At 27.3% G+C, this 27,665-nt stretch overlaps 2 protein-coding genes across 2 annotated transcripts; both read left to right on the forward strand.

Annotated features, from left to right (window-relative positions):
- Positions 1 to 19,006: 19,006 nt before the first annotated feature.
- LOC110610944 (5'-nucleotidase SurE-like) lies at positions 19,007 to 21,732 on the forward strand. Its single transcript, XM_021751027.2, is given in 11 exon segments — positions 19,007 to 19,394; positions 19,513 to 19,610; positions 19,779 to 19,846; positions 19,943 to 19,986; positions 20,217 to 20,294; positions 20,415 to 20,437; positions 20,440 to 20,567; positions 20,749 to 20,901; positions 21,015 to 21,125; positions 21,241 to 21,306; positions 21,395 to 21,732. Coding segments are annotated over 11 exon segments (1,179 nt in total). The 5' UTR covers positions 19,007 to 19,077; the 3' UTR covers positions 21,488 to 21,732.
- Positions 21,733 to 25,202: 3,470 nt separating this feature from the next.
- Positions 25,203 to 27,138, forward strand: LOC110610764 (heat shock factor protein HSF30). Its single transcript, XM_021750830.2, has 2 exons — positions 25,203 to 25,796; positions 26,036 to 27,138. The coding sequence occupies exons 1-2, from the start codon at positions 25,323 to 25,325 to the stop codon at positions 26,819 to 26,821; spliced, it is 1,260 nt and encodes a 419-aa protein (XP_021606522.1). The 5' UTR covers positions 25,203 to 25,322; the 3' UTR covers positions 26,822 to 27,138.
- Positions 27,139 to 27,665: the final 527 nt, after the last annotated feature.

Genomic DNA, 27,665 nt, shown 5'->3' on the forward strand with positions numbered 1-27,665 from the left:
TTTTTAATATTATTATTTTAAAAAATATTAAATACAAACTTTTATAGTATGTAGAGTTGTTTTTCCATAAAATGCATAAATTTTTCTAATATTATTATTTTTGAAAAATAAAATATTAAATACAAATTCTTATAATATCAAGAGTTACTTTTTCTATAAAATTTTCAGATATTAATTTTTTTAAAAATATTAAATATAAAATTTTATAAACTTTTATAGTAACTAAGTTTTTTCCATAAATGAATTATTTTTTTAAAATTAATATATTTAAAAAATATAAAATAAAAAATTTTATAGTAGCCAAAGTTATTTTTCCATAAATGGATAAAATTTTCTAATATTAATATTTTTAAAAAATATTAAATACAAACTTTTATAGTAGCCAAAGTTATTTTTCCATAAATGGATAAAATTTTCTAATATTAATATTTTAAAAAAATATTAAATACAAATTTTTATAGTAGCTAAAGTTATTTTTCCATAAATGGATAAAATTTTCTAATATTAATATTTTTAAAAAATATTAAATACAAACTTTTATAGTAGCTAAAATTATTTTCCATAAATGGATAATTTATTTATACTAATAATTTTTAAAAATATTAAATATAAACTTTTATAGTAATTAAAACTATTTCCATAAACGGATAAATTTTTCTGATATTAATATTTTTGAAAATATATTAAATACAAATTTTCTAGTATTTAGAATTATTTTTTTCTCTCATAAGATGTATAAATTTTTATTATATTATTATTTAAAAATAAATAAAATACAAACATTTATAGTTTTCTAATCTTATTATTTTTGAAATTAATTATATAAAAATTTATATTTTTATATTTACAATTATATTTTTTATGTTTTAAAATTAATTATATAAAAATTTATGCATCTTATGGAAAAACTAACACTAGATATTATAAAAGTTTATATTTAATATTTTTCTAAAAATAATAATATTAGAAAATTTATATATCTTATAGAAAAAGTCTCTAAATATTATAAAAATTTGTATTTAATATCTTTTCAGAAATAATAATATTAGAAAAATTATGTATCTTATGGAAAAACAATTCTAGATTTTATAAAAAATTTCTTAAATTTATTTCTTAAAAATAATAATATTAAAAAAAAAACTATGCATCTTATGAAAAACAACTCTAAATATTATAAAAATTTAAATATGTTTTAAAAAATAATAATATCAAGAAAATTTATGCATCTTATGGTGAAACTCTAATATATTTATAAAAGTTTGTATTTAATTTTTTTAAAAAAAATATTAATGTTAGAAAATTTATCCATTTATAGAAAAACAATCCTACATATTATAGAAGTTTATATTTAATATTTTTTCAAAAATAATAATATAAAAAAAATATGTATCTTTTGGAAAAATAACTCTAGATATTATAAAATTTTGTATTTAAATTTTTTTCAAAAATAATAAAAAAAAATTATGCATCTTAGAGAAAAACAACTCTAAATATTATAAAAGTTTGTATTTAATATTTTTTTAAAAATAATAATATTAGAATAATTTATGCATCTTATAGAAGAATAACTTTAGATATTATAAAAGTTTATATTTAATTTTTTTTAAAATAATAATATTAGAAAATTTATGCTTCTTATAGAAAAATGGATCTAGATAATATAAGAGTTTATATTTAATATTTTTAAAAAATAATAATATTAAAAAAACATATATGTATGTTGTGGAAAAATAACTCTAAATACTATAAAGTTTATATTTTATATTTTTTTACATATAATAATAATTATAATATTATAATAAAATAATGATATCAATTTGTGGTAAAAAAAAAAAGAAATATCGTTAAAATAGATCAATATTATATCTTATTACTTTTAATGATATAAAAGTCTAATATTTTATATAATATAAAATAAAATTTCTTTTGTCATAAAATAAAATTTTATTAAAATTGAATTTATAAAGTTAATGATAAATAATATAAATTAAATAATTAAAATGACAAGTATCAGAAAAACAAAAAAAAATAAGTTTTATATATAAAAATTTAGGTAGTTTAAAAATTAAAATAAGTGAATAAATATTTGAAATTTGTATTGAATTAATAAAACTCTTGAATAAAATTTTAAAGGGGACTACAATCTCCTTTCATGTTCAAAAAATTAAGTAATTAAGAAATTATAGTGTAGAATATTGAAACACTTAATGATATTATTTAAAAAAATTTCCACTAATAATAATTTAAAATAATTGAAATAAAAATAAAAATAAAATAAAATGAGAAACACGATATGGATATGCATATGGGGTAAGGGACTATTGTAGCAATAAAAAATATTATAGATAGAGCGCAAGAATAAGATAAAAAGATAAAATTCAGACAAAAAAATTAAGAATTTTGCGATAAGAGATTACCAGGTTTAAGATCGACCATGCTGAGATTATTTTTTTATTATTCACGATGGAAGTTGACACAAAAAAGCGATGAGAGAAAGAATATAAAACTAAAACCCTAAATTGAAGTGACCGAATAGAAAAATGGAAGAGACGAAAAGGTCGAAACTCGAAAGAGAAGAAGGCAGAGATCCGTCTAAAATCGAAACTCTTATTAAAATCTCTCTCCTCTCTTAAAGAAAACGTAATAAAATAATCTACCGTTTAATTATCATTGACTAAACTACCATTTAATTTCGCTCTAATTTAATAAATTAGATAAATTAGTATCTATAAGTTTTAAATTCCGTATAATAGTATGATTTCTTTTTATTAATATGTAGGTAAAATATTTATAGTAATATACAATATTAGATTTATATCGTATTAACAAAGGTTCAATATATAATTTGCACCTAACCTTTATCCAAAAAGTTAATTGACACGCTAACATTTTTGTTGTTGATTTTTAATACCTAATTTTTATAAAAGTGTAACAATTTAATCCTACATGTGTACGTGGATTATACATGCTTCAAATTTGTAATCGTTAAATCGTTACATTTTAAAAAATTTAAGAGCTGAAAAGTTATAGTTTATTTCATGTGTTAAATAGTTACACTTTTATAAAAGTCATGAGCCAAAAGTTAATAACAAAAAATTTAGGGTACCAACTAACTTGTTAAAAATTTTAAAATAAACTTTTTGCTTCTCCCATATACATTATATATGATCTTTACTTTTTATCCATCCTTCTTTTCTTCTCCCCCTTTAAGTTTATCTTCTAGTCTTCTTTTGTACACAAATAGTCCTAGTATGGATTCTTATATTCTAGAGTTAATGACCTTAACCCAACTAATGATGTGTAATGATCAAACGCTTGAGCTGGATTTTGATCACATTCAAAGCCATAAATTGCAACAACTAACTCTGCTTGGTAAACTAATTTCAATCAAGTCGTTTAGTGTTAAACTGGTCAAAGTTATAAAGAAAATGTTTGACAATTACTGTAACACCCCTTACCCTATCAAAGTGTAGACAGAGCAAGTACTGTCACACATTATACTTTTTTAGATATATCAAAACTAAACAATTTTTTTTATCTGTAATTACCAAGTTATTGGGCAGTTCAAGTAAATTTCATAAAGTGATTAAAGTAAATTTGAGATTTTAAACCAAAATTTTGACAGAGTTTCCTCTATTTCATCAGCATTTGTAATACATATGAAAATCACACTTATCATTATACTATTAACTGTCATTTGATATCTTACTATTCTTTAATTTAGCATATATTTCATAATAACATCACCCCTTATTTTTCCATGAATATCATTACATGCAAACGCTAGCTCTTTTTCTTTATCCATACATAATTACATTATTTGATTTATATAACATTCATAACACATTCTATTTAATATGTACATGCCAAAATATAATTGTACCATGACTCAAAGACTCAAAACAACCAGCTATAATAATGGCATTGATGTCTGATGTAGATTTATGATGACCTCCATTGTGGCTACTTTATCTACAATTTGCGTGAGGTAAAAACCATCACGCTGAGCTAATGCTCAGTAGGTGATTGCAAATAAAAAATAAAATAAAGCAAGCGTATTCATATATATAGATAATTAAGTAAACAATTACACGCATGTAAAGTATAATTTACATGATACAAAGCATAGTTATTAAACTTCTTGGTATAAGATATGAGTGCCATATGTATCATTATGCACGACAAAAATTTCCTTCACATTTAATAAAAAAAAATATTCTTTTGCCTCTATTGCACATTTTATATTTATAGCAAATCACCATAGCTTAGTGTATGCAGTAGATACAGTCATGATAACATTCACTGATAATTTTACAAAATCAACTATCAATCTTAATTAGGTTCTTAACCCTTATAAACATATAGTAGGATCAACTAGGTAGATAAGGAGTTATAACGGTAGACTCAGAGGGCAAAACTATGATAGCAGGGCTCAGTGACTATGTTTATGAGGTACCTGATATGTAACCTCAAATATAGATCATATATCGGTAGCAGTACTGTGAACTCTATATGTTTATATGGTATGTCATACCCTTAAGCTAACCTCGACTCCTATTTAGTTTACCAGGGCCAAGTATCATTAATTCAATATATCAATTGTTCAGCGTAAATGCATGTCATTTTGAAACTATTTGAATTTATTTTCAAAGTACATATTGAGAAACTCATTGCAAATAGTGCAAAATTTTATTGACTTAGCATTCCAATATTGCGTCAAGTCAATTCACTCCTTACTTTTCGTAATATTAACAAGTAAATAATAACAAGTTTTAATCAAATCATCATGCACAAATAGGTGCTATTATCAAGCAAGCACGTGCAAAAATCAAGTACCATAAGCAAGCACATGTATAATTCTTACCGATTAAGTAAGTATATCAATTTTTATGCATTCCAATTTGAGAGAATTGCATTCCACCATATTTTGCATAAACTTTTCAAGCAGTTTAGAGTTACAAATTGACTTCAGTTTTTCATAACAAATGTACATTTATGTCTTATCTTTCCAATAAGGTATAATTCATGCAAATATGATTACTCTATCTTAAATTATGAATTTTTCTTTACAAGCTGCTCAATAATGTCTTAATCAGTCCAGTATTGATACTTGTTTATAGTAGCACAAAATATATTAGATTCATACATTTTCATACAAATTCAAGTTTAAGTATCTTCTACAAAGTTTTAGGTATACTTTTTAAAATTCATTTGGCACTGGTTTTAAGTAATTCCATTGAGTACATAATTAGTTATGGTATAATCAATACACTCTGTTCCGGATACTCTATTACTGTATCCAATTTAGATTCACTTACAATTTACATCATCTTACCTACAGATTCAGAATTTGCTCAATTTATGAAAAATTTATCTCTTTATCTCAGCTTTCATTTGGTATATTTTAGACCTAATTTTAATAACTACATAATAAGTTATGAAGTTGTTAACATATATTGCCCTGTTAAAACCTATCTTGCTAAGTTTTTACTTTTAGCTCTCATGTTAAATTTCTTTACTTTAAGTCTTTCAAATACCATTTTAACATTCATATAACATATTTATACAATCAAAGCAACATTTTTAGTAAGTAAAATCAATCTCTAATTTCACATATTAATGATAAATCAAAGAAAAATAGAAAATCATACAAACACCAAACCTTTCTTAAATTTCTCTTTCTTTTCCACTTTTACTCTCTAGCTATCTCCTTTCTCTTTTATGTTCCTTCACCTAGGTAAATTTATAACTTAGAGAAAGATTGAATAAATTGAAAATTAAAGTTTTATAATTCAAATTCATGCATGAAGAAGTGAGAATATGTTATTTCCTACACATTTCTAAACTCACCTTTGATTTTCAAGCTTGGTGTACATAGAACTCTAAACTTTTATTCTGCAATGCCTTCAATCTATGGCTCTTCCTTTAGCTCTTGGTCTTAGGGTAAAATTTTGTTAAAAAAAGAAGTTGATTTGGTAATATTTTAGTTTGGATTTGGTGGAAAAGAGAAAAAGCAAGATCTTTACTTTTCAATGGCATAAGGTACGACAATAAGGTGGGTGGAGAAGACAACCCATTTTTCATTTTGCTTTGTCATTTCTTTATTACTTAGTTAGGTGATACATGGAGGGTTTAGGTGAAGAGGTGAAAAACATGAAGGACTAAACTGAATTTTATCTTTAAACTTTGCATACTCACACTTTAACCTACTAAACTCTTTACTATGTTTTAATTTAGTTTCTAAACTTTCAATATTCATAGATTGACCTACTAAATTATGCTTTTAGCTTTTAGAAATCCTTTTTACTTAAGTAAGCATGTCAGATTTTAAGAAGCACCTTGATAGAGCCAAATTTTGACCCATTTTCCATATTAATATTTATGTTAATTTACACATTTTCTACCTAATTTTGTGGTTTTAACCTTATTTTGCAGAAAATGGAGTAAAATGGTAATTTGGCAAAAATGGCCTGAAATCTGCCCAAAAGAGAGCAAAATTGCACAAGCATGGTTTGCCCAAATTGTTTGCCCAAACCAAAGTTGAAGCTGAAATGGAAGAGGAACAATCTGCTGTTTGACCAGACTGTTTGCCCAAACAGACTGGGCAAACAGATTAGCAGGGCAGAAGCAGAGCACAAAAATTAGACTGTTTGCCCAAACAGACTGGGCAAACAGGCCAGCAGTGCGCAGGCAACAGGGAAAACCGACTGTTTGCCCGAGCTGTTTGCCCAAACAACGCGGGCAAACAGCACCAGCAACCAGCAGACAGTAAATTGCTGGAAAATCAAAATTCAAATGCTCAAGAAGTGTTTTCCCTCTCAAACACGTGTGGACAGCTCAGCAAACCCTAAAGACACCTCAGCACTCAATCCCACATATTTAGGAAGGCAAATCTCATCAAAATACAATTACCTTCCAAGAATTCAACTCCAATTGGGAAAAGGAGTCCCATCTCAACAAGGAAACCTAGGGCAGCCTCTTCAGCTATAAAAGGGCATGCAAACCAGTAGATCAGGGATCCTTGAATCATCTTTGGATCATCCTGGGATCAAGAATACCTGCGACAGAAGCATCACAGTAGCTGCGCCCTTGTGCCAGCCCTTCTTCTTCCTTTTTCTTGTTTTCTTTCTTTTATTTTTGTGTTAGTTTCAGCCATGAGTGGCTGAAACCCTTTTTCTAGTTGAAGAATAAGGTGAAACTTTGGTTGTTTATGGATTGGGAGATCTGAACCTTTATGTTATTCTTTTATTAATCAGTATTTATGCAATTTTGTGCTTAATTCATTATTGCTTTGTTGTTTTGATCAAATTGGCCACTTGATTCTTGATTGCAAAGTAATTCTTTGTTAGTTTGGATAATTTTTAGTCCGTAATTGCTGGAATTATTCAAACACAAGTAACCCTTGGTGTAAAAACCTAGGAAATTGCATAATCTAGCAATATCACCATACGTTTGGGTAGCTAAAATTAGGTCTCTCTATTTCTTAATGCAATTAACAGTTGTTAGATGCCAAAGGCCCAAGGACGTTCCTTGGCAACTTGTCGATTAGTGATTAATTAGAGGACGTTCCCTAATTAATCTCTGCTTAAGGAGGGATATGGTTGGTGAGAAGCGTCTTCCACCTCCATAACTAATTTATTGAGTTAAATAAGAGAATATAAGTTTCAATGATCAATCCCAACAACTAAAGTGGATCCAACTCTTCAACTAGGCCTTTCTCATTATTGAATTTCTCTACTTTAATTATTTGCTTTTCTCTATTGCTCTCAATATTAGTTTAGTTTATCAAACCTCAAAAACCCCCCATTTTACTTTTATTGTTTGTTTCTTTACTTGGTCTTGACAAGGAAAATAAGTAAGTATCAATTCCCTGCGGATTCGACCCTATTGCCACTATCTGCAAGTTTATTGTTGATTGTTTAATAGGTTTATTTTTGACGGCTTCGACAACCGCTTATCACACCTGAAGCAAGCACGTCGAAAAACCATAAGCACCTCCCGAAAGTGACTCGTTTCCGATTTGCTAATCACACTGTGTATTTTATTTCGAGATATGTCTGTTTCTTTATTTGAGTTTTTTATAATTCAGTTATTAGCAGTTTAGAGTTATGCTAGTACCTTCCCCAAGTAGCTCGGGGTATGCTAATACCTCCTCTAATACTATTTGCTCTAATAGTGAAATAGCTTAACCCATATCTAATCATGTCACTATTCCTGACTTTGGGTTTCAGGATGTTACAATTACCGAGTAGCTTCTAAATATTTTCTAAAGGAAATAATGTCTATGTTTTTACTTTTCATAGTATGACAGATGTGAAATATGTTTTACAGAATAGATTTTAGTCCATTAATGATTACTTGTTGATTATTACAGAATCGCCAATGGACCAAACTCTAGATGTACTATAATCTAACCAATTCCCATTTTGGGTACAAGTCATTAAATTATCACCATATAGAATTACTCTTCAAAATGATTAGACTATCGAGAATTTCTTAGGAGGATTTGTTGAATTGGACACACATAACATTGTTCAATAAAAATGGCCTAATCTCTTCAATTAAAGGTGATGATGAATATCGACAAATCTTTTATCATAGATTTTCATAGCAAAAGAAAGGATGGAACAGTGGGATGGACGAGCATAAAAAATGAACAATTCCTATATATATATTTCAATTGTGCAACTCTTAGTCACTTTTGCAATTCTTGCATTTATCCCAGAATTCAAGCGGAAATGATTTTAGCCAAATGACAAGCTTACGGACCCTAGCTGAAGGTGTCTTCACCTAAAAATAATCTAGCGTCAACACATCTACACTAACTGGTATTACTACATCTCATGTTTTATCATTCCATTTGAGAAAAAAAAATCACAATAGTTCTTCTTTATCAAATACCCATATTGGACCTTCTCATAATGCAACCTTAACTCTTGTTATCTCTTCACAACCTTATCTGATTCCAACTCCACAAATCACACTTGGTGCAACCACACTCGCTAAAACCATAATGAATGCCAAATTCCATTTCATAACAATCAAAACCAAGTTGTTACTAAGAAAGGGAAAGAAATTCAACTTGACAATAATGAATAGTGCTGAAAAAAACCTAAGACTTCTCGAGCTCTATGCATATTTATGGCTCAGATGATACCGATGTAATTTGATACTGCTAGAAGAGAGAATACCATATTTATTCCATCAATATTTTATTTCTACCGAAAATAAAAACTGATTGCTCTACCTTTTCCCTTTCTTGGTGGATTGCGTGCAAATATAATTATTAAAAGTTATGTACTTCTCTAAACATACTAATTCTCTTTTGAGGAAAGAGGATGACAAAAGAAGTGGTTCCTTAATTCAAAAGGATGGTGGGCTTGCATTTATTGAGCTAAAATATACTAATGGGTTGACATAATATTAATTAAACCCTCATGTCTCTCATCCTTAAAGTCAAACAGGTGGAATCAATGTAGGACTGGAGGCCAATTGAATTATATTGATTATAACTAAGATCCTTTATAGAATATATCAACATATGATGAACAACATAATTAATGAAGAGCATAATACTTTTATAAGAGAAAGACTCATTACAAACAACATTTTACTGGGATATGAACTAACTCATAGTCTGAATTGAAAGAAATTGGGGCGAAATTTTGATATAACTTTGAAGTTGGACATAAGTAAAGTGCATAAATATGTTGAATGGACTTTTCTAGTTAATATGATAAGATGATTTAGTTTCATGAGAGATGGATCAATTGGATTATGTAATGTATTTGAAATATGACTATATTTATACAGACAAATGGATATAAAATCGATTTTTTTTCACTTTCAAGAGGAATTAGGCAAGGTGACCCTCTCTTCTCTTTTTTTATTTATGATTCATGTTGAAAGTTTTTCTTACATTATTGAATCTGCTAACTTGCATAGTTTGAAAGTTGCTACATATTGCCGTACATCTTTCTACTTGTTATTTGTGGATGATTTAGTTATCTTTTCCAAATCATAAAAGGAGGAGACATAAAAAATTCATAACTTACTACAACTTTATTCCTCAATGAGCCACCAATTTATCAACTTTGCAAAATGATCCTTAATGTTTAGACCAAATACTCCTCCTGCTATTCAATACTCTATTGCTTCTATTATGAACATAAACTTCTATGGACATATATGATAGATTTTTGGATCTTTCAATGATTATTCCCATATTAAAGGAGCAAGTTTTTAATTTCAACAAAAAAAGATTTGTTTTCAAATGTACAAGATGGAAAGCGAAGTTATTATCAAAAGAGGAAAAAGAAGTTCTAGTTAAAGCAATCATTTCTGTTATTCCACTTATGCCATATCATGCTTTCACTTGCTAGCCTCCTTGTGTAATCATATAAACAACATCATTTCAAACTTCTAGTGAGGACAAAAGGAGCAGAAAAGAAAAGTTTTTTGGATTACATGGTCTAAAATGTATGAAGCAAAAAAGCTAGGTAGTTTAGGTTTTACAGATATGGATTATTTCAACATAACACTTTTAACGAACAATGTTGGAAAATTCTCTGTTAAACTAACTAGTTTTAAATAATTTTTTTTAAAAAAATTATTTTCTCCAAGCTTTTCAAGGTTGTAGAGAATCATAAGGATGTCAAAGTATATTGTGGGTTTAGAGAAATTATCAATAAATAGATTTGTTGGACCTTGTATGGAACTAGCTTCAATGTTCGAACATAACTCAGAAAATCAAGACTTTGGGAGTTGTTCACACTTCCTCCAAGTGTATCAGGATATCTAAAGCCCATTGATCTACGTTCAAGAAAGAGTACTTCAGGGGATGAGCTTAGGATTATTGTAAAGTAACTCACAGAATTGATTCATCTTTTTCACTGGCGGGCTTGCCTAAGTAAGAGAATAGACGGTTGTAAAGAGCCTGCTTGCCTCCCTATGTAACAGCCCGGCCCTTTTCGCACGGCACTGTTACCGCTCACAGCCCGTGACCTACCTCTGGGCCCAGCCACTGTGAGCAGCTCTTAACATCCCTTCACCCTCACGGGTTCCAGGCAGGATTTGTCCCCTTGGGTTCTCGTCAAACGCATCCTTCCCCAAGTGGATTTGGCCCAAATTTCCCTTAGGAAATTAGGTCGCCTCCCCCACTGCTCGAACCCTTGACCTCCCACTTTAAGGGAATAGTCTGGTGAGAGTGAGTACCAATTGTTCCAACAATTGGTACTCACTCTCACCAGACTATTCCCTTAAAGTGGGAGGTCAAGGGTTCGAGCAGTGGGGGAGGCGACCTAATTTCCTAAGGGAAATTTGGGCCAAATCCACTTGGGGAAGGATGCGTTTGACGAGAACCCAAGGGGACAAATCCTGCCGTGCGAAAAGGGCCGGGCTGTTACACCCTAGCTCTTTTCAGAGCTGGTGGAATGCCTTCTATTAGGGCTAGTCTTTTGCCCATATTCGCTGCATATTAGAAATTGACAAATGATTTTATACAAATAAGATAAAAATTTAAGGATGGTTCCCTCACATTCCAACTACCAAACCAAATCATAACCAAGATATAATTTAGATATCTCAACTTTTGAATAATTTAGGTAGACCATAGTAAAATACCCTTAACATTGAACCTTAATTGACCAAATATATTTTAACCATTCTCTTAAGAACATTTTAGTTATAATTATGATAAATTTAAAATATTTAATTTTATTATTTAAAATTTAGAGTTTTAAATATAATTATAAATTAAATTAAATATTTGAATTTTTTAATAGACCTAATATTAATTATCATACATAGAATAAAATATGTAAAATCTGATAATAAAAAAACATTCCATTACAGAATTTAGCTATAGATAAAATAATAGTTATAATGGTTAAAAAGTAAATTAATTAACCCATCTGAAAAAATGCCTTACACTATTATTGTAATGATAGGTTTACAATAAAAATATACATCCACATTATTCTTTTTTTGTTAAAAAATAAATTAAATATATAATAAATTACATTAAAATTAAAAAGCAATGTAAATTTAATTATTTATTACTTAAAACTGAAATTTATGCATTTTATGGAAAATTTATAAAAGTTTGTATTTACTAATTTTCACAATAATAATAATAATAATTCTAATAAAGGTAATGACAATTACCAAAAATTAAATAATTAAAAAAAAGTTTTTGATTTAATATATTATAATATTTTTTTTAAGTAACAATCTAATCAGTGTAATTTTAAAAAATAATAAATTACCCTCTACAACATTATTTTTTGAAATTTTTAAAATATATGAAATATATGGACTATGAATATAAGAAATAATTTATTGTATAAATACTAATTTATTAATTTTAAAAATTATATAAATTAGAAAAAAATAGTATTTATAATATATATATATATTTTATATTAATTGTATCTATTGGTGATTAATTTTCCTTTTACTCACATAATACAATATTTGAGAAAAAGGGGAGGTGAAATATAAATTAGTAATAAAATAAAATAAATTTACATATATTACTATTAAAAATTAGGAATAAAGAGATGACAAAGAATATAAAGAAAATATATAAATTAAAAGTAATAACTAATTAGATTTTTATTTTTAAAATTTAAGGTTTTATTTGATTTTTCTTTTTAAATTTTAAAGTTTTATGTGGATTCAAAGAATTTTATAAGCTTATTTGATTTTGATCCAAACTTTATAGAATCAGAATTTTACTTTGTTTAGATGCAAAAAGCTTGTATCTGATTCTGCTTAATAAACAATATTTCTATCATTATTCTTTATCATAATATTCACTAATAATCGCTCGCCACTGATATCGGAGTAAGATCGAGTCCTAATAGAAGGGTCAGACTTAAAATCCATCAGAACCCACTACGTAAGCTGACTCATTGGCATACCACTCAATCCGCGGTAATAAGAGGTCAGGTTGATCAAGAGCCGGACTCATTAAAGAGAAACCCAACTCATCTGACGTGACGGAGAGTAGAAGAGCAAACTCAGCTATGCTACGATCCTATAAATACGAGCGCCGAAAGGGAATTAAATAGTTGTATGATGATGGTACGCAAGCAGATACGTTTTTATGTATAACTTTGTGTGACAATGACAGATGTACTATAACATGGTGGCGGTTATACGCCATTAGAGGAGAAGAAAAAAATAAATAAAAGAGAGGAGTATGATCCATTCAGATTAAACTTATTTATACACATTTAAACTGTATTTCTTTATAGATCTCAAATCATCAATTGGAATTACAGAAAAGAATATAAATTTTTTTTTTTTTTTTTAAAATAGGGGTTGGGGGAGTCAAACCTTAGACCTCTCAAGGTTACAAGGATGCACTTTCCACCAGGCTAAGCCTCGGAGTGCAAAAAATATAAATTCTTATTAAATAATTTTTTCAAAATATAAGAAAATTTAATTTATATAAAAAATGTTAAATAAAATAAAATATTCTATATTTTAGCAGTTAAAAGGGTGAATTAATTAACCCATCTAAAAAAATGCTAACAGTATAAAAAAATATACATCCACATTATTTTTTTTGTTAAAAAATAAATTAAATATATTATACAATTATATTAAAATTAAACAGCAACGTAAATTTAATTATTTATTGCTTAAAATTGAAAATTATCTATTTTATAGAAAAACAACTCTAAATGCTATAAAATTTGCATTTACTAATTTTCACAATAATAATAATTATAATATTATAATAAAAAAAACTGATATCAATTAAAAGCTTACCATTTTAAAGAATTATATTTGGTAAAAACAGCAAGAAATATTGTTACCTTTTTTTCTTAATATTTGTAGAGGTTCAAATCAAAAAAATCGAACCAACCAAACTAATTTAAAATTTTAATTTGATTTTTATTCATTTTGATTTGATTTATTTTTATTTTTAAAAATTTTAAATATTTCAGTTCGGTTCGATTTTAATAAAAAAATAAAAAAATCAAATCGAATCGATTAATGATAATAGTATATTATTTTCAATAATATAGAGAGATTAGATCAGAAGGTTAAAATATTCAAATTAAATTTTAAAATATTAAAAAGTAAAAAATAAAAAATTTATTAAAAATATAAACCGATCAAACTGAATAGAATCAGATTAAATCAGATCGGTTCGATTCGATTCAGTTTCTGATCAAAATTGATTTGATTTGATTTTTATAAATATCAAAATTTTAATTTTCAATTTATTCAGTTTAGTTCAGTTTTAAATCAAACCGATCGAATGCTCACCTCTAAATATTTCAATCTCATTTCTTTTTCTGAATTTTTTCTTTTTCTTAAATTGGAAATTTCTCAGATATGAATTTTAAGTTTTTAGCTGTTTTTTCTTTCTTTAGATATTGATTCTCCTTTTTTTATAAAAAGATATTCATGATTTTTTATATTTTTCATGTATAAAATTTTTTAATTCATATTAATAGTAATAATAGTATTGATAAAAAAATAATATTGTTAAAATAAAAATATATATTTTAAAAATTAAATTATCAATAAAAAATATTAGGTACTATATTATAATTTATTATTAATTTTTTAAATTTTAATTTAGTAATTTAGTTATAATAGTGATAAATTAAAAATATTTGATTTTATTATTAAAATTTAAATTTTACTTTATTATTTAAAATTATTTCTATTAATAATATAGTAACAAATTAACAGTTTAAAATAATTGAAATTAAAATTAAAAAAATAATTTATAAATTTTATTAACAACTATAAACTAAATTTATATATATTTTTATATATTTTACTTTTATTTACTTATATTCTCTTATTTTTTCAATATTTCTATTTCATTTATTTTTCTTTTCTTTCTCTTAAATCGGAAGTTTCTTCATATACCATAAAAGAATTTACGTTTTTCACAATAATAATAATTATAATATTTGATGATTTGAGATTCGAAGAAAATAGAGTTTACAATAGTTGAGTAAGCTATTTTTCTTAGGAGGTCCATCTTCCTTTTATTTCTTTTCTCCTGACCTGCTAGTGACGTTTAACGGCTTTTCTGTTGACATCCATCCCTGTCGAGCAGGTCTGTACGTATATCAAGCGGCCGTCGAGCAGGTCTGTACGTATATCAAGCAGCCATTTAATTCATGCGCGTGTAAAAATGGCTACAGAAAGACTGGGCCGAGGCTTTTTTTATTATTGGGCTGGCTTCCTTCTTTTTAAATTTGGGCTTATATTTAACTCAACCTGTATTATAAGGTCTAAATTCGAACCGCCAAGCGGGCCTGCCTATAGACGTTCCGAGCTTTGGACTTAATAGACTCTCGTGAGTCTTGACTCGGTCCAAGGGAGGAAGAGACTAAACGGTTATTAATATTATAATAAAAATAATGATAATATTAATTAAAAGCTTGCCATTTTAAATCAGCATTTATAGTTTGATTCAAAAAAAAAATCAGCATTTATAGTAAAAAACAGCAAAAAATATCGTTAAAATATAAAATTCTGATATTTTATTAATATAATATTAATATATGAAGTTAAATTTCTTTCACCATAATATAAAATCTTCTTGAAATTGATTTAATAAAGATAATGATAATTACCAAAAATTCAATAATTAAAAGAAAAATAACAGAAAATAAAATAATAAAGAATAATTGAATTTTTATAGATAAACACTTAATAAGTTTTAAAATAAAAATTAATATAAAACACTTGAATAAAATTTTACTACAACATTATTTCTGGTAAAAAAAATTAACTAATTAAAAAAAATATTGTAGCATATTAAAAGACTTAATGATATATCATATAAAAATAAAAGAAATTCATTATTTTTAATAGGAAAATAACCTTTTATATATATATTTAAATTCCAAACAAGCATTAGGCCTATCCAATTTTTGAAGCCCAAACATCACATAGAGCTCAAACCCAAAAGAAAAGTAAATTTCTGGTCCAGCTCAAACAAGCATAAGCATTGGTTTGAAATAAAATAAAATATTAATGAAAAATAATGAATAACAATTATATTAATAAAAAAAATTAATATTATTTCAAAAATGAATAAAATTAAAATATAAAAAATAATTATAATTAAAAAGTTTATATTATAAAGGTACATATTTTTAAAATCGAATCAAATTGAATAAATCGAAAATTAAAATTTCAGTATTTATAAAAATCGAATCAAACTGATTTTGATCAGAAATTGAATCAAATCGAATAAATTTAATTCATTTCGATTCGATTCAGTTTGATTGGTTTGAATTTTTAATAATTTTTTTATTTTTAATATTTTAAAATTTAATTGTGATATTTTAATTTTAATATGATTTAATATTTCTGTATTATTAAAAATAATGTACTATTATCATTAATCGGTTTGATTTAATTTTTTTAATTTTTTCTAATTAAAATCAAATCGAATTAAAATAATTAAAATTTTTAAAATAAAACATTAAATTAAATTAAAATAAATAAAAAATTAAATTAAAATTTTAAATTACTTTAATTCAGTTAATTTTTTAAATTTAAACCGTATATTATTCAATTTATTCATTTATTCATGTGTTGACATACATTGATGAGAGTTGCTTTAAAATTGAGACATTACATGACAAAAGCTAATTAGTCTTGGATTTGATGAAGACCATAAGTAGATGCACATGTAAATGTTGTTTCCAGCTTAGCAACCAAAACATTAAAATCGTCACGTACTGTCCCAATTATTACTCATTGCATTTATATCCCACTATCATGTCTATAACCAATAAATGCTTTACGAGATCATTTATTTTTATAATAAAAAGTAAAATAATTATTTTTTAATTATATAGTCGATTAATTATTATTTGAATATTAAATCTCGATTGAATTTAAAAAAAAAAAAAGAAATGAAATGAAATATAACACGTTGATAATTTCGTGAAGCCTACTCATTCTTTCTGTTTGCTAACAAAAAAAAAAACAAAAAATCTCTAGAAGAGTGTGTGAAGGCCTACAGAGCTCATTATTTTATTGACGGTGAATTGGCCCACCCTGAATTATTTACATGGTAATATTTGAATTTGTTAATTAGTTAAATATTTAATATTTTTAATTAATTAAATATTTTGAAATATATTAAAATGAGAGGAAAGTAAATTTTGTTATGAATGATTTAATTTTAGAGCACAATTAATGGGAGCCTAGAAAAGTAAATTGAAAAGGAATTTTTGCAATGGAAAAGTAAATTGAAAAGGAAATGTAATAGTTTTAACCTAGAAAATGCTAGTCTAATGTTGTTTGCTTTATAACTTGGTGATTGTCCTAAACACCCTTTGCATTGTGAATAGCTATTGTGGGAACGGATCCTGCAAAACACTGGATCACACGAACTTCACAATGTAATAATTAAAAGTGGAAAATATAAAAAAATTACTATGATCCGTGATAAAATTTATTTTAAAATAATATATTTAATATTACATTATTAGTAAATATTAATAATTTTTAAATATTAAAAATTATATTATAAAATATTAATTTAATATGATAATCTGAAATTCAGAAAAATAGAGTTTTATAAGAATTGTCTAAATTTGATCTGAGAGTAGAATGTTTCTCTTTTTTTATTCTTTTCCTTCGTCCGTCAGTGATGTGTAACAGTCTCACTGTCATTGAACCACCTGTCTTTGCCATACTGATACGGACGTACGAGAATATCAGATACTTGTTTTATTCGTAACGACCATTTAATTCTCCCATGACACGCATGCGGATGGATTCACCGAGTGGACAGACTGTCTGCTTTTTCTCTCCCGAGCTGGACCGGAGAGTGAGATTAGGATTAAAGCCCAAGGGAGCTCTGTTCTTAAGGCCGAAATAGTTGGACCGGCCTAATCGAAAGACTTAAAGGGAGTCCGGTTTTAAGGCTGAGCGGGCTGAACCTGATTCATTTGAGATGTTTAAGGACTTTAAGGTAAAGAGCTGTTATCATGGGTCAGGCCTCAGACCGGATTAGTGAGATCCAGCGGTCATCATAATATAAAATTTTAAATAAAAATAAGTAAAATTATAAATATTTTTTTATATTTTTATTTTAATTAATAATTATATTTTATTTTTTACATTAATATTTTTAACTATATAAGAAAATTATTATATTTATTAATAATATAATATTATATATATTATTTTGATATAAATTAAATTATAAATTTTATGTGAAATTGAGTAAATTATATATTACTGTTTAGTTAAAATTAAAAGTTATTTTTAAAATTGTTATCAAATAAAATTTAAGAATATTTTAGTCGATTGTAAATTTTTATATAAAAGTAAGATTATTTAATTATTTTTTAATTATTGTGTAAAAAACAAGAAATATATTTAAAATGAAAGGAATGTAAATATTCTTATGAATGACCTTAGAGTATGATTGATGGGAGCCAAACCCTAAAGGTAAAATGAAAGAGAAATGTAATAGTTTAACTCTATTGTCCTACTCTTGGGGTAGATGGGCTTATGCTCCATGTGACCTCCTTTATAATCATGTCTCATCCTTGCACATCCTCATGTCATAATTATTCTTCCCACTTTCTTTTTTCAAAAATTCAAAAAAAAAAAGTTTTCAAGTGTGCCCTATTGATTGCAATTGATGAATCAGCATATCTATAATATTTATTTATTTTTAGGTGAATTAAAAGTTTATAACACAATTTACAAATCTCAAATAATAAAATATGATTTTTTTTTTCAGAGAATCGGAGAAGTGGAATTTGAAAACTTTAGTGGATTTATTTGAAATGTTAAACTAAACTTTAAGTACCTAAATTAATTAGCGATGTCATCATCATTTACTTGGGATAGAAAATCCAAAAAAAAAAAAAGAAAAAAGCCACGTTGAAACATGGCAAGCAACGATTGGTCAGTATCTTGAAAAGGGAGAGGTGGAGGGCACGTCACCGGTTTAGTAACTTGAGTAGACCGGTTTCCATTGTATAAAACCCGCAGAAGCATTAGCCAATTTCTGCAAAAATTCTCTCTAAGCAACGTCCATTTCTCCAATCCAAATTCCGCCGAATGACGACCTCCGTCAAGAACAACTTCTTCCCTCCTTCTCTTATCTCTAATCTTCAGCAAGTTCTCATCAACCGGAACGATGACGACGGCGGCGGCGGCCTCGAACAAACTTCTACTAAGGATAATGATCCGATTGAAGCTGTTGTTGCTTCTTCATCTCCAAGAAGCAATGTCCATAGCAATGGATGTGAAGATTCTGAAAAGGAAATTGTTTTGGTTACAAATGGAGAGGGAATAGATTCCCCTGGTCTCACTTCTCTCCTCGAGGCTCTTGTTCGTGATTCTCGTTTTAATGTTCACGTCTGCGCTCCTCAATCGTAGATTTCTTCATCCTCTGTGTCTTTCTACGTTTTTTTTAGTCCTATATTTGTTCCTTTTGATTGCTGAGAAAATGAGGATATTAACTGATAGTTCATTTCTCTGTGGTTGGTGCAGAGACAGATCCGTATCTGGTCACTCGGTGACCGTTAGGGAGACTGTGGCTGCTTGTTCTGTTGAGATTAGCGGCGTCACTGCTGCCTATGAAGTTTCTGGTAATGCCATTTGTTCTTTTAGTTTCCTCTATGGTAATTCACTGTAGAAAATTCTATAACTTTCAAGACTTCAAGTTTAAAGTTCTTCGATGCTGTTCATTTCCTTCCTCAGATGATGATTTCAGTATCTATTATTTTTTAATATGCTTAGTCTGCCATGTTTGCCAGGAACTCCTGCGGATTGTGTATCTTTAGCTTTATCGGGGACATTATTTTCTTGGTCTAAGCCTGTCGTGGTATGCATTTCATAAATTTGTTACTTCTGAGATCATTGAACTAGTGAATCTGAATCTCATAGTTTCATATTTTCAAAATTTTCCCCTGTAATTCAGGTAATCAGTGGAATAAACAGGGGATCAAGCTGCGGCCATAATATGTAAGTAGTCTTCTCTGTCACCACCTACCTTTTCCCTATTTGGTTATTGAGCAAACATGGAACCAAACTTAAAAACACATTTTGTACGGTCTGTGTAGATTTTTAGCATCTAAGATGGGATTTTGGAGATGGTGATCTTGAGTACAATTTCAGTGGTCCTGATTTTATACCATATTTTCTCATAAAGATATTGTCTGTAAGAGTGTAATGACCTGTCCTTAACTTCACAGGTTCTACTCAGGGGCTGTTGCTGCTGCCAGAGAGGCATTGATTTGTGGCGTGCCCGCTCTTTCCTTATCCCTGAACTGGTAATCGCATTTTCCTTCTCTGCTTTAAACTTTTCTGAAAATGTATTTCCTTTTATCCTTTAAATTTTTCTCGAAATATGGATTTCTTGTTTCTTTCTCATTTTATGTTGGACTTTTTAGGAAGAATGGAGTAAGCTCGGAAAATGACTTAAGGACGCAGCCAGTGTTTGTTTACCATTACTGTATGCTGCTATAAAAGACATCAAGAAGGAAAAGTTCCCCAAAAGTTGCTTATTAAACGTAGAAATTCCTACTTGTCCCATTGCAAACAAGGTTTGATCTTTAATGTTTCAACTTTAAGGGATTATGAAGCGTTGCAATATTTTGTGATAAAATGATGAGCTTTCTTTATCTCAGGCCGACCTCCATAGACTCGGTGGTTTCAATTTGAATTTTGTGCGTTCACTTATCAAGCATGGTTTACATATAAATGGCTCTAACTTGTGTATGACAGGGCTTCAAAGTAACCAGACAGAGTTTATGGAGATCCTCTTTGAGCTGGCAAGCAGTGTCAGCCAACAAGCATCCATCTGTCGGCCATTTTATGTCCAATCAACAAAGCCTTGGTATGAAGCTTGCACAACTTAGCCGAGATGCCTCCGCAGCTGTAAGAATAATCACTTACAATATATATATATCAGAAAGAAAGTTTTTGTCCAAATGTAAATATTTTGTTCTAGCTATCATCCTTAAGTAACTTACCCATTTCTGATTTTGCAGGGTGCAGCTCGCCGCCTGAACTCACATAGGAAGCACGTAGAGATTGAATCTGTTGGGGTTGCGGGAAAAGTGAATTCCCCAAAAACAGTAAAGAAATACTTCCGTTTAGAGGTATACATAAAGCTAATCAAAACTGGAAGCCAAAAAAAAGAAAAAAAAAAGAATACAAAACTTTAGTTCAAAGAGATAAACAATCACTTATGTAATGTTGCATTCACATGTGCAGTTCTCAGAAAAGGAGGAGGAAAATGTTGAAGAGGATCTAGATTTTACAGCGGTTGAAAATGGATTTGTGAGTATTAATATTTCTTTATCAACAATGTAAATTATTTTCTTATTGCTTATTTTTCTGTTTCTTTATGGCATGGAAACTATGGCAGGTATCGGTGACCCCATTCTCTTTAACTGTTCAGCCGGAAATCCAAGCTTTGGTGACTAATTGGATTACAGCTGCACTCGCCAGCGAGCAATAAAACACCCTCTTCCAGCATTGTGAAGTAATTAAGATTGCGTTTAGCTGGTTTCTACCAAGTGCACTCTGTATTATCTACCTAGTGTAAGTCCCTGTTAAACTTAAATTTCAGGAGACTCGACTCGAGCCATGAATTTAGAACTTTTGACATTTGAGGTTCAAAATACTTCGTCTTGTGCTTTGCTTCTTGGCCTTGTACCTACTTATGAATGTTTATATAGTCTTCACTCTTTGTGGTCTTGCAAATCTTTTCCCTTCAATAATGGTGAATTTGCATTCTGTTCTTGTTGAAGAAAAATTGAGGCAGAAAATTGATAAACATATGTGAATTTTATACATTTAAAATTTTTCATTTTATATTGAAAAATGTTAAGATGCTGATTTACATTTTATGCGAAGTTTGAATTATTACATTTTTAAATCATTTAAAAAATTTTATATTAATTATAGAGCTGAATAAAACTTATATAAAATAAAAAAACTTATATAAAATCGAAAAATTTATCAAAATTACTATAATTAATATTTATATTTATTTTAAAAAAATATAAAATTGAATAGTGATGATTTTGACCACAGTTTAGTTTTATTTGTGAATAAAATATTTTTTATTAAAAAATTAAATTGTTTTAAAAAAATAATTCTTTCTTTTCACAGTTTTATTATTTATAATTTAATAATAAATTATTTTATTAAAAATATTTTCTTAAATATAAGTTATTTTTTGAAACAAAGTTAAACCATTAATTTAGATACTTTGTGATTTTCTGCTGAGATATAGTCTTACTTAAAAGTTTTTAAGTAAAAATATAAAAAAACTATATTGTTTAATTTGCATTTTCAAATTAACTTCATGAAAATTAGAGTATTCTACTTCCCTCTTTTAAGTAATGTATTAATAAGATTCCATAAATTGTATTTTCCTGATTAAATTTCATTGATTTTATAGATTCATCTTTTAATTTAATTTATTTTAAATGATATTAAAGAAATTATTATTTTTTACAACTCAAAAATAATTTTATTTTTTGAAAAAAGTTCATTTATATACCAAAAACATTTATATTATATTTCATATCAAGTAAATTTTTTAGAAGTATATTTTTCAACTTCTCAAGAAATGGAGGGAATTTTGAACCAAGACTTAAATTTTTCTAATCAAAATTAGTAAGTTAATAATCATCGAAAATTTAATTATGGAAAATATTTTTCTGATTAAATAAAAAAATAAATTATTTTAAAGAAAATGACTTTTTATTTTAAAAAGAGAAAGCTATTTTCATAATTTAATATTTTTATTAAATTTTTTATATATAAATTTTTTAAAATAAAATTTACTTTTAAAATTAAAATTAAATAATAAAAAATAAACTACTTCATTAAAAAATATTTTATACGGAAAACGTTTCACAGAAATATTTTTCAAATATAAATTATTTTGTACAAATAAAACGGAATCTGATACTTAAAAATTTATTTATCTAATTATTTATAAGTACATGAAAATTATATTAAATAATAAAAACTATGTCAATATAAATTAAATATGAAACTAGATATATTCTTATATTTATAAATTACAAAAATTATACTTAATTATAATTAAAAATTTATATGTTTTTTTTTTAAAGTAAGTGTAATATATGTTTTTAAAAATTAATAAATCTAAATAAATTACAATTTAGAAAAAAATTTTGAAAATTTAAACATAAGTATAAAATAAATTGCTTTTGATAAAAATAAACATAATTAAACATCAAATTGCTAGTGTAATATGCGCTTCTAATTTTTTTTGATATGTAGAGTATTAAAAAAATAATTAATAGATAATATTTTTAATAAATACTAAGTTTTCTAAGAAAAATAATTCGTTTTTTAAAAATAAAAATATCATTTTTTGTGTTTTAAAAACAATATTACATATAAATTTATTAATATTTTTATTTTTTAACATTATAATAAATTTATTTTTATAAAATATTTATATATAGAAAAATCTAAAAAAAAAAAGAAAAGAAAAGAAAAAGCTAACGTCAACTTTATTTTTGTTGTCATTTAGTGCGTTCCTCTCCAATGATCTAATGGGGAAGTTATTATTTGTTTATAAAGAAAACTCGTTAAGATTTTAAAAAATATATTAAATTTTTTTAAAAATTATTAATTAATTTTATTCATTAAATATTATAAAATAGTATAAAATATAGAAATTATTAATAAATTTTTTTATATTACATGAATTAATTAGTAAAATATTTAATATATAAAAATAATAAAAATTAATTAATAATTTTTTCAAAAAATTTTAAAAATATTTTAATATAATTTATAAAATTAATAATTTTTTTATATCATAAAAATTAAATAGAAAATTTACCTACTCTAATTTAGCAACGCAACGTGGCTCGCCAATGAAGCTCTGAAGGCTGACCCACCGCTGCGAATTTGCGATCATGAGTTCACAGATTGTCCGCACCTCTGCTCTCCCTTTCAAATTTCGCATCAACATACTCAATTATGAGGGAACCTCCACTGCTTAACACGCCCAGTCAAGCTTTTAAAATAAATTACTTTTAAAACAATTTAGTTTTTATTATTTAATTAAGTTATTGAAAATAGAAGTTTAATAATAAAATTTAAGTATGAAAAAAAAATCAACAGTATAAATAAAATTTTTAGAACACATAGAATGTAAGTGTTTAATTTAATAAATTGTATAAAATAATAAATAATTAATACAAATAAAAATATTTTTTTTAATGAAGACAAAAGTAATAGTATTAACAAATTGCTTAAAATATAGTTTGAATTATTAATTTATAAAACAAGTGTTTAACATAAAATAACAAGAATTTTTATTATTTTAATTTCATATATATTGATGATTCTGACTACTAATACTCAGACTGAGATTAAATTTTAATAGGAGAGTCGTCTAAAATTTATCAGAACTCACTATTAATATACAATTTAATTCACTGTTGAAACATGTCGGACTGATCAGAGATCCATCATAAAGAGAAGCTCAATTCACTGTTGAAACATGCCGGACTGATCAGAGATCCATCATAAAGAGAAGCTCAATTCATCTGAAGTAAAAGAGTAAGTCTAACTATGCTGCGATTCTATTAGTATAAAAATTAAAAAAAAATCAAATGAATGTCTAATAATGGTGGACAGATAGGTATGCTATATGTAATAATAATAAATATTATTTTCATAATATAGTGATGATTATGCGTCACCAGATAATAATAAAAAAAATAAAAAAAGACATAAGAAAAAAAAAATCACACTTAAATTTTATCTGCATGTCATATATATATATATATATAATTCTTGCATGATATAATTTTTTAATTATTATTTTTCATATATTATTATATTAATTTATCAAATTAACAATTAAAATTTATCTTATCTAAAAGCACGACGATAATTAACCAAATTAAAGTTCTATTTAATTATAATTATAAATATATATATAAGTTATATCAATTTATATTTAAAATTATTAATTAAAAATCAGAAAAATATAATTAATCATTAATTTTATCATCAATACGTTTAATAATATTAACTTTAAAAAATAAAAATACTAAATTATATTATTAGCATAAAAATGATAAATAAATAAAATAATTCAATAGGCAGGTTGCTTAGAGGAGTAAAGCAGCGACACGTGGCAATTCTTCTTCGTTTCTATAAATACTCTGTCTCTCTGTCTTCTCTCGCACAGCGATGGAGATTTTCTCTTTGGGTTTGAAAAAGTTTGTTGCCAAACGCAAAACCCCTTGAAAAATCTTGAAGAAGACGATAAACCCCAATAATCACTAGAAATGCCGGTTGTGCGCCAATCAATTTCCCTCAATTCCGCCGCCTTCGGTGAAGCTACCCACGGTGGTCTCCCTTCTTCTTCCTCTTCATCCATTAATACACCTGAAATACAAAAGCCGGCGGTGAATGACACCGTCAATGTAATCACGATCAAATCAGAGGACGAGGAGGAGTATACTGGAGCCATTGGCTTTGGCGATGAGTTTGAGGGTGTAAATGAAGATGGATCATCATCTTCGTCTTTTTCAGTTGATTTGCCCAAATCCATGGAGGGTTTACACGATACAGGTCCGCCACCGTTTCTAAAGAAGACTTTTCAGATGGTGGAGGATCCGGAGACGGATTCCACTGTGTCTTGGAGTAAAAATGGTGATAGTTTTATCGTCTGGGACGCTCATGAATTTTCCAAAACTTTGCTTCCTAAATACTTCAAGCACTGTAACTTTTCCAGCTTCATTCGCCAGCTTAACACCTATGTCAGTCTTCTTTAATCTTAGTTTTCTCTTTCATTTTCATTCTATTTTTTGATTTTAACACCATATTCTATAATTCATTCTTGAACTGTTCTCTCTTTGATTTTCCCATTTATGAATAACTTGCTCTGATTTTCGGGTCTCTGTCTCAGGTTCAGGAACATGTTTAATGGAATAATTGTGTATGAAATTATTGTATTAGCGTTATGGGTTTCGTTTCTTATGATGCAAAATGGTCTCAGGGCTTTAGAAAGATTGATCCTGATAGATGGGAGTTTGCAAATGAAGGGTTTCGTGGAGGGGAGAAGCATTTGCTCAAGAACATCAAGAGAAGAAGTAGGTACAACAAGCAGCAACAGGGAAAAGCAATCGGTGATGATTCACCTAAATCAGATTTGGAAGCTGAACTTGAAAATTTGAAGAATGATCAAGATTTATTGAGGATCGAAATCCTCAAACTCAGGCAGCAACGAGAAAACTCGGATAATCAACTCAGCATTGTTGAACAGCACATTCAAGTTGCAGAGTGCAAGCAATTACAGATGTTCATTTTCCTGAATAAAGCGGCTAAGAACCGTGCCTTCATTCAAAATCTTATCCAGAAGAGAAAACAACAGAGAGAACTGGGTGGGAGTGCTTTCAAGAAAAGAAGATCGCTTTCAACCCAAATTCCTAAAAGCTTGCCTGATGCAGCAGATGCAAGCCAAAGTGTCAACTGTAGACACCAAGCTCAGGAACAATTGGCTGCAATGCAAACTGAACTCACTGAGGTATTAAGAGAGGATACAGAGACCAACACAATGTCAAAACTAATCGAGCAGCCGATGAGTGATGAGCTTTACAGTCCTATTGATGATCAGAAGGCTAGTTTGATATGTGGCACCAATGATAGAGAAACCGTTTACCATCTAATGTCTGAGAAATTACTGGATGACAATGCAGGTTCTGAGAATTTAGTTGAACAAGACCTGGAAGTGAACGAGACTAAATTGTACCTTGAACTGGAAAATTTGATTGGAAAGCCATGAAGTTTGGGTGGATATGTAACTGAGCTGGCAGAGCATAGGGGTTGTATTTTATTTTGATCAAAGCTTTTGATTTCTATGGTAATGTTTTTAGCATACAGGTTCCAAGTTTTCTTGACTACATACACAAGAGTGTAAGGTGGCCATTCCACTTGAGCTCCAAGCCACATTGCAGAGATGCTTGTGTTTGAGAATGGTCACAAATGTCAATACTTTTGGCTTCATTTTCCTTTTTTCACCAGTGTGTAGATATCTGGATTGTAAAAATGGTCACACCAGTAAATACCAGAGTTTAGTTCTGCAGCAAAAGTTTTGCAATATCTCAGTAATCACCATGGACCAGAGCAAAGCAGTTCTTACGGTATGAATATATCATATACTATGATACATTGGATGTCAAATTTCTAGATCACGGTGGTGGATTTTTTTTATGTTTGCTTTAAATTCTAGTGCTCTATAGCTCATTAGCTTTATGAGAAATTATCCAACAGATTGAATACTGATATTAAGAATTTACAATAATTTATTATTATCGTAAAATCGTTCAATATTTGAGAGTCATATGGTAAAATTTATCTATTTGGGGTAAGTTCTAGATTCTCAAAATAATAACAAGGTTTGTCTTTTAGGTGAGGAGTTGTTGCCAAAAGAAGCAAAAGGACAAGAATAATGGATAGCCATGTGGCAGCATTTGATTGCTCCCCATTAATCTTCTTTATCTTCCGTTTTAATTTTACTCAAATTTTAATTCAATTTTCTATATATTTCAAGAAAAAAAAAATCTTCAATTTTAAGTTAAATAAAAAAATTGAGAAATTTATTCTAAAAATCAAGAAATAAAAATAAT

Source organism: Manihot esculenta, chromosome 3 (assembly GCF_001659605.2).
Source record: "Manihot esculenta cultivar AM560-2 chromosome 3, M.esculenta_v8, whole genome shotgun sequence".
Taxonomy (NCBI): domain Eukaryota; kingdom Viridiplantae; phylum Streptophyta; class Magnoliopsida; order Malpighiales; family Euphorbiaceae; genus Manihot; species Manihot esculenta.